Source organism: Charadrius vociferus, unplaced genomic scaffold (genome assembly GCF_000708025.1).
Source record: "Charadrius vociferus isolate BGI_N301 unplaced genomic scaffold, ASM70802v2 scaffold259, whole genome shotgun sequence".
Lineage (NCBI taxonomy): Eukaryota > Metazoa > Chordata > Aves > Charadriiformes > Charadriidae > Charadrius > Charadrius vociferus.
This window is the reverse complement of record NW_009661368.1, coordinates 2,290,058-2,301,504: the sequence shown is the minus strand read 5'-3', so window position 1 is coordinate 2,301,504 and position 11,447 is coordinate 2,290,058. Positions and strand designations below refer to the sequence as shown.

Here is an 11,447-nt window from a genome sequence, read left to right as displayed (position 1 = left end):
GGCTGCGTGGTCCTTCTTGCCGGCTGGGGTTAAACCACGACAGCTGTGTGAATGCCGACTGTCTGCACCGCAAAGCACAGCAGCCACAGACCAAAAACACACTCCAAGAGCCCTGGCTTACAGCCTGGTCAAATAAAATTGCAGGCGATTTCACCTCTTGGCTGAAAAAAATCTTGAATACTGAAATCAATAGTATTGTGTCATTAATTTCACTGATCACCAAATTCTTTGTAACTCATGTTTTAGCTCTGAACTGGGGAAAAAAAATGGTATTTATATTTGGAGAAATGCTAGCTACAATATTTGACAGCTCCTGGGCTATTTCGTGCTGCATTGACTGCTTGAGAGCTCTTGTATAATGGCATTTCACAGGGCACGGTCTGAAAGTCTTCACACGCATCTGAAGATTTTCTGGTGGCATTTGCTTCTGCTGAACTGCACAAGCTGACACCCGAGCGTCTCCCTTGGAAGGGTGACAGACAGGTAGCCCCTGGTTCTGAACTCTGACCTGGGTCCAAATGTCCACGGTGATAGGCACACACTGCAGTCCCTTCCCAGCTGGTTTCAGAGTAAGTTTTTCTTCAGTACCAGACCTAGCAGACGCAGGGAGAATAACAGATGGCCAAAATTTGGCACTCTGGGACCCTTTCTGAAGTCAGTGGCACGAGTGATAGCATGCAGAAGTGTCACTTGAATTTAGTCTTTCAGCTCATGTGTGCCTTCTGTCCTGGATACAACCTGTGGCACCTAATTTTGAATATCACAGAACGGCGGGAGTCGGAAGGGACCTCTGGAGATCACCTAGTCGATACTCCCAATAAGCAGCTGACCTCTCTTCGTTTTTGGGACTGAGCTGCTGAAGTTGCCTTCACCTTCCAGAGGTTCGGAGGTACTCCAGTACGGCAATCGCCCCTTCTGGCGAGACCCAGCTTTAGCCGAGAAGCTGTTCCTGCTGCCGAGGCTCAACAGCGCACCTGCACTCCTGCGGGACAAGCTGTCTAAAGATCACTTGATGTTTGACCTGCTGTGTCACCAGCGAGCTGCTTCAAAATGCCATCGTTATCCCAGGTGCCTGAATAGCCTTCCTGTTGCTCACCCTCACGCAACAGATGGTTTAAATCGTCTGGCACATATGCACGGCATTGACGCTGAAGAAGTGGCAGGCTGCTAACATCCCCTCTACCGCGCTTTTGGAGAGGAGTCAGGAGCAGACACCAAACACCTGCAAATATTTGAGGCTGAAGTTTTCTTTTTTTTTTTTGCATTTTTAAATAACTCTCCTCCTGCCAGGCTCTTGCAAAACAGTGTTTTCCTGGTTAGTTTAATTCATGTATGTTTTATTTATCCGAGATTAAGAAGTAATGTATTAATAAGTAATTTATAAACTTAACTCTAGAAAGGTGGGTAAACCACAAATGTCAGACCTAAGACGGTGTAAACAGAGAAACCACAAGAAGAATTATATTTTTTTAGGGGTTAAAGACCTCCTTTTGCATACTTCTCCCCTCCCCTTTCCTTTCAAGCCTCCTTTATGTTAAGATGACAATGCATATAACTGAAATACATTTCATTAGATGAAAAACTAAAATACTTGCTGAGGTGCGTGGTAGGAGAGTTCTGAACCGGGAACGGGGATTAATCATTCATTTTCTGACCAACAGTCCCAGCAGACCGAGCTTCACCCCGACCACATACGCTCAGGCAAAAATTCTTCCATCTCTCCCACTCCCTCCAAAAACACGCCAGACACAGTTTACTAAAAATGGTCTTTAGCATTCAAATTATTGTCTGAATTAGCACGTAATTCTCAAATACGGGTAGCCTTTCAGAACACAACAAAAGGGAGTATATTTATTGTCCACACGACTGCCACGTTCAATGGTTTTAAGTACCTTGTGTTTTAATCTAAATTAAGGACTTTATGCTTTTGTCTTGGCTTCCTGAAAACTCACCCCATGATGAGTTCAGGTAGAACACTTCCCAGGACAAGCCAGGGGAACATTTAATGGCAAACGCTGCTGCTGCAATTCCAGCCCAGTCCTACTTGTAAGATTTGCCTGTACTTGTCTATTTTGCCAAGTATACATAACACACTAAAATTTTATCTAGGTTTTTTTATATATTTATATACGTGTATTTAAAAAAAAAAAAAAATACAGCCATGCTTATATCTCCCTTTCTTCAGTGGGAGAAATCACCAGCTGCTAATTTTCACTTGCTCACGTACAGAATCACACACGCTGGCCATAACGCCCCCCAGAGTCCAACGCTGCCTTTTTCGAAGAAATTAAAGCCAGGAACAACTACGGGATTTCGAGGTTCAGTTTTGACCATCCCTCCCAGAGGCTGCTCCTTTGCTCACAGGATCCATGGAGCCACGCACAAGATATCTCCTTCCATATGGAAGGAGAGGTTCCTGCCCCGCAGACCCGCAGTGAGCCTCACCGTACGGCATTATAGTGAAGATACCAAAATGTCCTGACAAGTTACTTTAATTCTTTTAAAGCCTCAAACTAGACATTTCATTCATAGTAAGTGATAGTATTCATTAAAATAAACGTTTAACGGTCAGTTATTAGCAGAGTGGTCATACTTTAAACATTTAATTTGCTACCGATACAGTTTTGCATTAGCAAGCCCAGAAAACAATTACAAATTACACAATTCAATTTTCCAAATGGATTATTCCATAACTAGACAGAAAGACTGTTTAAATTACTTCTCCTGTTTCAAGGCAAGATTAATACAATCGGATTAAAACTTAGGTCCCCTCGAGGAATCGGTATATTGCTGTCAGCAGTACGCAATTAGTCGGTTTTGTATTGAAATATTAAGGATTCTTCTGGCACATTGCAAAGTCAAAAGTCACTTGGAGAAATGAGAATTTCTTCCTTCCTCCAATATTATTTTGTTAAAACATATGGTAATTTGTGGTTGATTATTTACATTTACCAAGTGAAAACTAGACAGCTACCTGAAAGGCAATTCTCTGCCTAGATTTTGTAGGCTGGATCCTAATTATTTTCTCTCCCTTGTGGGACCAAATGAATTAAGTGGGCAATTTGCTTTGCGTATGCAGATTTCCAGCTTCATAAGTTACAGATGACTGTTCTCTGATGACCTGTGTTTTAGGACACTTCAACCTTTCCATGTTTAAAAAAATAGAACAAGATTAGAAAGTATTTAAAGGTTAATATTATATAAAAAAAATACTTATTATTTTGTTGTTTTAAACTTTGAGTGGCAAGGATGTCAAAATTCAGCCCCTGGTTCAGGGCTGCAGGAAAGGACACGTACATCACACATTCAAATGTCAACAAATCGGACCCCCTAATGTGACAGAAACACACCAAGACACCTCAGAAACACTGTTTGTGACCCAGCGGTGCCTTCAGATGGATGAAGGAGAGACCCTGACTGGACAAAGGTGCCGAGGAGATGCCGTACTGTCTCAGAGCACAGCTTCAGTGGCTGGTACCACCATGGGGCCACGAGAACAAATGCTCTGGACAGACTCCTTCCACTAATAAATCGAAGAAACATTTGCACTTTAATTCATCACAGAACAGGAAAAAAAAAAAAGCAACAGAATGAAACAATTTAACACTTCAGTGAAGGAGGCAGGTGCTATTGAAAAATTAGCTCCGTTCATCATTTTTCTTTTTCTACCCTTTACAGTTTTATGATGGATTAAACCTTCCGTGAGATTGATGGGGTGAGTGGGGGCTCCTCGGTTTTCCAGATTTGATGCTGCTTTCGACAGCATTTGAGAATCACTTCAGAACCCAGGTAGAAAGTAAACGACCACATTTCTGGAGCACTGGTAATCTGTAAGTGAGGTTTCCCCCGTACAGCATCATCTATCAGGCCGAACTGCATTCGCCCTTAAATTCATTAGCACAAGCTTTTGACACGGTGACACCTGACACGTTAACAGGACTGGCCGGGCTTCTCATTTGTAGGATTAACTTTATTGTCAGAGAAGCAGCCTTCTGCCCAGGAGTGACAGGATTAGAACAGTCGCAGAAAAGCCTCTGCGCACCACCGAGCTGTTACAACAGCTGCTCTTGCTGACCAAGCGAACAGCAAGACAACAGCAATGACTGTCCTAGACCTCTGGGCGGATGTCTTGAGTACCAAAGTCCCCTTAATATTATACATCAAACCCAGGTGACAAGTAGTGTTAGTTGAAGACTGCCATATTAAGTTGGTTTTTTTACTTTTTTATTAATAATCAGCTATGCTTTTTTATAAGAACCAGTTCAACTATAGAGCAGTATAGAGCAGCAGTGACATGTTCTCCTTCTTCAACACCTCCTATTTAATACTGTTTGAAGCTGCATCATTCACCGCCTTAGAATTTCACCATGCACAAAGCTTATTTAGAAAAAGAAACTAATTTTTATCCACCTGTGCTCTTTCTAAGTTAACACAATCTAGCCAGAAAATGCTATTTAATATTCATTAGCTTCCTTTCAGTAAAGTTTGTTAAAAATAAACAGGATCTGTCAACTTGTACAGCTGATGACTGTAGAACGAGGGGACAGCCTCATTTACCATCACAGTGCAAAAACGGGGCACGGAAGACCCCCGCTGCCAAACAGCAACGCTGCGTAAGTGACAACCCGCTGTCCTGGGCAATCACACTCAACCTAACTCTTGGTTAGCACTGCTTCATTTACAGAGTGGCAAAGAGGAGGGATAAATGTGGAGAACAAATGGCAGCGAGAAGGCTCCCCAGCCGTCCAGCCCGCCTGCGCCCCCATGTACAAAGCTCTTCCAGTGTCCAGGCTCGCACGATGCTGGGAAGAGAGATCTCTCCATTTTATACCGGAGCACCGCAGGCCTTCTGGCTGAAACGTCAGCACCGCATCCCGTAATCTGGGGCTACACACCCGGGACCCGAAGCAGACAGACATTTAGGGGAAGGGCTCAGAGCATTGGAGCTGGCAGTCCAGCTCAGCAGGTCCAAGACACCAAAAAACCCCAGAGAAGCTCAGACTGATCTCAGGTATACTCAGTGTAAGACTCAGACCCCCAAGACACCACCCTCCGGTTCCTGAAAAGGAGACAGGATGTGATCTACCCGTTCCCTCCAGCTGGAACCAGTGCTTTCAGGACTGCACACTACGTTCAAGTGACCTGCGTTCAAGGCTGGTTTACTCCTCCAGTTGTGGAGTTTGACCACTGTTTATTCCTGTGAAATAAGCTACCAGAGAAATCCAGATACTAAATTTATAGAAGAAGCAATAGTTTAACATTAAGTAACTGTTAATTCTATAATTAACTAAGCCTGACTTAAAGCTGAAAATCCCTCAAAACTAGTGGGACTTTCTATGGTGCATTAGTCCGCAGAGCCAGACGTAGGGAACTGCTCTTAGGTTACATATGTGACAAGTAAGTGCTAACCTACAGATTTTCTTGAAAGAAGAGAACAAAAATCCAGCCTCATTTAGATTCCCCACGGATTTCACATCCATTACCTAATCTGAGCTTCAAGTCGGTGTGTGCTGCTGATATATTCCATTAATACAATGGGAGAAATACAGATTTGCATCAATAATTGACAGTCATACTAATACAAACACAGCATTTCACATAAAGCTGGAAATTGTCTTATATACACTGTACAACCCTCACACACATCAAATGAAAAAAAAAATGCACTTCTCATTACTTTTGAAAGTTGCTTAATATAAATTTGAATGAACTATTTCTGGGCATGACTTACTACAAATAGCCACAGGTTTTATGACCAATGAGTTACAAATTACATGGCATGTAGACAGACAAGTCTGAATTCAGATTCAGTATTCCCTCAAGATTTCCTCCTAAATGTATGTCAAAGTGAGTAAGTGCAGATCAGCCTCCAGCTCAGCTGTGCTCGCCAGCTCCCAGGAATTTATGCACATAATTCCTAATCTTCTCATATATTAAGCTTTTGCCAACAATGATTATAAATTAAAGAGTTTCTTATTTTCATCTCCATGCCCAGGAGAATTACACATGTAAATTCTCAGATGAATATGAAATGCGCACATAACTCCAGAGAAGTGATAAGAGGGAAAAACTTCATTCGTTTAATACCGGTGAATTTAGCAAAGGTTTTCACATCACCATTGCACAAAAAATTTGCATGTTGCCCTTCATATCTGTAGCTGTCTACTGTCTCCCACAGGTGCAAAATTCTAGCGAAATGGGAACCTCCAAGTACTCAGCTTTTTGAATTCACACGTTACTTTGGATGTTTGCTACTGTAATTACGAAGAGTAGTAGTCATTGCAAAGTATTTCAGCTCTGATTTTAAAGGGCTGAGGAGAACAAAGGAAATCTTCTCTAAAAATAAAGTCATTTTCCATTAGCTTAGCAAGATGTGTGCTACAAAGCAGAAAATGGAACACTTACTCTGCCTCTACTTTACTGAATGAAGAAACATACAAGTGGCTTCGGGACCTCGACAGCAAAAAAGTTCCAATTTTCAGGCCAATTAATACATGACAACTTTAGGTTTTATTCTTGATTGTTTGTAGAAGCAAGTTTGAGAAATAACCATATCACCATGTCTTACCTTGTGATAGCACCTAAAGTAAGCAGCTCGTTCATCTGAGAATTTCTCCAGCCTCTTTGGCCCTTTGCTTGAAGCTTTTTTGAATACTAACCAGCATCTCTGGTAAATCTAGAAACACAAGAGAATAAACTTGGCATCTGCAATGACTTGAATATCACTAATATTTGCATAGAAGTTAAACTCATATATCAGTTGTTGCTCTGGAGCTACAATTAATGGCTCTCCGTAGATTAGACAAAAAATAAAAATCAAGTTAATGGATAGTTACATCCTATTTCTTTTGAATTATGATACAATCAGGAATTCTTATGAAGACAGTGCATGTGTGCATGAAAGGTGCTAGGAAGAAGGAGCTGTACTTATGCTTGCAAACGTAGGGCTTTCTAGGAAACAGCTTTTTTAAAATAAAGTGACACACTTTTCCGTGTGGATTTGTTACTGGTTCCAGTCTTGCACGCTCAAGACAGACAGGAAGAAACCTTGAGCAAACAGGTAGGAATGGAACTTCTATCGCACAAGTAAGAGATAAAACTGTAAGTCTATATTCTATGCATAAGGGTCAATGAGGATACATAAGGGAGAAGGAACTGAATTACCGGGTAATGGAAAGGCAGATCATTGAACAGTAGAATCCAGGACCACTCTGACAACTGGCGTTTTGCTTTCAAGGTCCAGGTGAATTTAAATTCAAGTCACTTGGAGCAGACTCTGTCTACACAGAGTGGTTGAAAAAACACCTTTCCGTCTGCAGCATTAAGCCACTTAATCTCTCAAACTTCTGCCCCCATTTCTTGCCATCTTCCCACCTGTTCTTTAACTGTGGTGCACTTTCTACCATCCTCTTACACCCAAAACCATAGCTCTCAGCTTAGATAACATACCGGCTGTATAGAAGGAAAGAATTATAAGCCTTGCCAACTGTTCACAGCCCACATTTAATCAGTTATTCCAAAGTAACACCTGGTAAGTTAGAAATAAAACAAATCCGCCGCTAAAATAAGTGTGATTTCAAAGAAGAAAATCTGATCAGCCATTATCAAGTAGTTCACAGCTCTGGCAGAGCTCCAGCGCAGCACAAATTCACTGGAGTGATCAGTGGCGACACCCATCAAAACATCTCGCTGCCTCCAGCTAAGCCCATACCCACCAGGTAACCAGCAGACAAGGCACCTCCATCCTTTGAACCCTTGATAGGTTTCCAAACAGTGTAGTCAGCACAAAACAATTACGTCCATGAAAAGTAGCTATAACTTTATTTCTGTGCCCAAAAATGACCGTCAGTTACTAGCTGTGCTTCTTTCACCAGCTTTTAGCTCTTTCTATAAAGACGTTCAGGGAATCACATTATTCCCCCCCAGCTTTATTATTCTGCCTCACACGTGGGCACTCATCCCCCGGCCCACTTGGCTGCAGAAGCATTTAGCATATGGACAGGCTGCTCTGACGCCAGGCACTGGATGAACCCATCAACATCATCTTCCAATTTTCCAGCTTATTGGCCACTCAACCTGTTCTGTTTAATGAAAGGGTTTTAATGAAAGGGTTTAAATTGAATTGGTCAAGAATGACTACACACTGACCAAAACGAGGGCTTGCCACCAAAAAAGCAATTCAGATATGCACCCACTTATACTGGAAGAGATTTTCTACATTTGCCTTCTGAGAATCTTGTTCGCTGGGCCCAGATAACCACATGACACCTGGCAAGAAGAACTCTCCAAAACCCCACCCTAAAGATATTGTCAAAAGTTTGAGCATTCAGTCCTTTCGCTTTTCAAAAACCTATAGTTTTATCTTAGCAATCAGAAGCCTACAGGAGAGAACAGAATCCTTTAGTAATGCATTTGCCGTTGTACAACAACTACAACATGATGATGTCCTACTCAGACCATTTGCACTCAGAACCACCTCTGGGTCAGCAAGCGCCTCAAAGCTGTAGCGGCAACAGTGAGCTCTGCAGCACACAGAACCAGGGGAAGAACAGGAGAATAATAATTTAATTCAAATAAGGAAATAAAGTTTTGCTCTGCCTCCAACAGGGCATAGATTAAGGACGGTTATTGCTCTTCCTTCCTTCTCGCCACTAGGAGAATAAGTACTATTGACAGTCAATTCCAGTCAAGCATGGTAGATGATAAGTTGGTGCTACTGGAATGTATTACTGTAGTTTAACAATGACTAATCCAAAACTAATTCTTGGATTTAGATCAGAATCAGGGCACAGCTGGGGAAAAAAAAAAGAAAAAAAAAAAAACAAACCCAAAACCTGTTACGTGTAAGTACCTCCAAGGATGCAAAAGCCTACAATATAAATACTGGTCTTTGAGTTTTGGTTCTGCTCCCATATTACAATAATTCTTAAACAAAAGAGCCGCAGGGTTGGAATACATTATGACAGTGCCTCAGGACAACATCTCCATGACCCAAGTAACTACACCTATAAAGAACAAATGGCATTCACGATGATAACTTGAGCAAAATGGAAGAAAGTCAGGTCATGAAGGTCCCTCCTCTGAACTTCCTCCTCCTTCTGTATGAGCTAGTCAGCTCTCTCCTCTTACGGAATCTCTAGGCAGAGAGATTCTAATGCAAGAGTAGTTTAAAGAATAAAGTATTTTGTTTTGACTACGAGACCATGAACAAGTGTTTGCCTGAATATACAGTTCAAAATCCCCTTAACGTTAGTCATCTGATGTTTAACTCCTCTCTGCTGAGCTTATACAAACAAACTCAAAAAGAAGATACATCTCCTCACTTGAGGCCTGATTAGCACCTTCAAAAATGAGATAATGGAGCGATCAAGAACAGGTGCTTTTATCACAGTTACACTTCTATGATCCCATGACACATGTATCTCACGAGTGAACATCCAGCACCATCTTAACTGAGCCGAAACCCTTATACCCTAAACCTCTAGCAATAAGCAATAAAAAAAGGGGGTTGGACTAGACCACCTTTAAAGGTTCCTTCCAACCCAAACCATTCAACAATTCTACAAATAACCAATTTGGCAGCATCTGCCTAGGAGCACTGAAAGCCTTTCAACGCACAGGAGAGATGACGTGCCCAAGACAGCGAGTGAATCATGGACTCTGTTAGGAGCTACAATACAGAGCAAGTAATTAGGTCTTTGATGCCATCATGCTCTAGTCCGTATCTGAGACTTGTCGGTATTTCTTCAAGTTGAAGACAGCACGTGAACTGTTTACATTATTACAGCCGTTTTGATAGCAGCAACAAGAACCAGCCCCAAATGCTCTTAGGTGCCTGTTCCGTCATGAATACTCATCCCTCAGATCAACATTTTCGCTACTACTCCATGAATAGGAATTAGTTGAAAGTACTGCTGTAATTACTTCCACTCCAAATACTTGGGCTGACAGTGATTAGATAATCCAAACAGCAAATCAGGATCTGATGTGCTGAGAGAGAACAGTAATAGCTGTCATTAGCACAACACCTAAAACTTACAAAGCTCTCCCTATGCGATCTCCCGAGAAAGCCTCACTCAAAATTTAATTCGAGTATCAAAAATCAGCATCTACTTCCTATGGTCTCTCCTAAAAATTTCAGCTTTAACAGCCCATCCAGCAGGTAACAACGTAAAACTCGAGAGAAACAATATGACTGTTTATGAAATGGATCGTCCAAAACCCAGATCGGTGATCCAATGTGCATGTCCAAGGTCACGTCAAAACAGTTCTATTTCTGGCTGTAAAGATCAGCTGATATAAATCATTACCACAACTGAAGTCAAAAGAGGTTTTAGGAATGCTGCATTCTGAGTTTTTGGATTCTGCTGTCAGTGCTGTGCCTTAGGAACCAGGCAGGATTGCTCAGCCATCCCCATGCTCCTTCCGATGCTGGAAATACACTGTGAAGCAAAGGAGCTATTAATCTCAGCTGGAACTGGTCAGCATCTGGCTGAGTAAAGTGGAAAAATGCCTTTTGACTTTCCCGGGTTTCACGGTTCGATTGTGGTTTGAGAATAGTCTCATGCAGCGAGGGAAACTGAAACCGGCGGCTCGCTGTCCTACGTGATGACCCAAACCCCTGGTCCGTCCTGGAAACGGGTGTGGGGAGGGAGACCCGTCAGTCCTCACCGCCTCCCGGCTGATCAGAAAAGCAAGGCAACCAAGAGCTAGATTGTTGAGTGCTTAAAATGTCATTCTTTATATACGAAGCACAAACTATTCCACACAAGAAACAAATATTTGAATTTAGAAACTAAAATCTGGATTTCAGCCCAAAGCAAGTTTACCCCACCCCTCAACACTTTTGTTCACCAACTGATCTAAAAAAGCATCTGGAAATAGCCAAATATTTAGAAATTGGAGGGGGGAAGCAATTTTTCATATCTTGGGGCAGGGAGTTTAAAACCGGCTGGTTCTTAAAGTGAAGATAGATATGTACTTCCACTACAGTACGGCAAAGCAAGCTTATTTTACCTCAGGACTGAACAATCCCACCCCATATTTGTTTGTTATTTAAGAGGGATATAGCAGTCAGAGGCAGTAGCACAAAGTCTCATCTGGCAAATTTCTCCTTTGCGAACAAATGAAGCTTCAGGGAAAGCTGCCCTATTTTATTCCTGCGTTGTGTTTTTCTGCTCTCTGCCCTAAAACAAGGAATTCCAATGAGCTACATTTACAGGGACGCTGAACTTACTGTCAAATAAACACAAACTTTGCTTTTTTAAAAGCAGTAGCTGAAAGTACTATCATGTATCTTGGGATGACTACCAGAAAGCCTGGGCTATTGCCAGGAACTTGTCATTTGTGACTCCGATAACCTCTAGAAACAGATAATCTAATAAAGGCACAGCACAATAGCATGAGAAATTTCTTGCAGGATGTTCTAAACTTTTTTTTTGTAGGGA

The 11,447-nt window shown here is 41.9% G+C and overlaps 1 protein-coding gene across 1 annotated transcript in view; it reads right to left on the bottom strand.

Annotated features, from left to right (window-relative positions):
- The window catches only part of DOK5 (docking protein 5), a 112,997-nt gene that overhangs the window by 16,876 nt on the left and 84,674 nt on the right, over window positions 1-11,447 (bottom strand). The window contains exon 2 of the mRNA XM_009893497.1: window positions 6,569-6,676. Coding sequence (XP_009891799.1) covers window positions 6,569-6,676 — 108 coding nt within the window. The remainder of the gene's footprint in view (window positions 1-6,568; window positions 6,677-11,447) is intronic.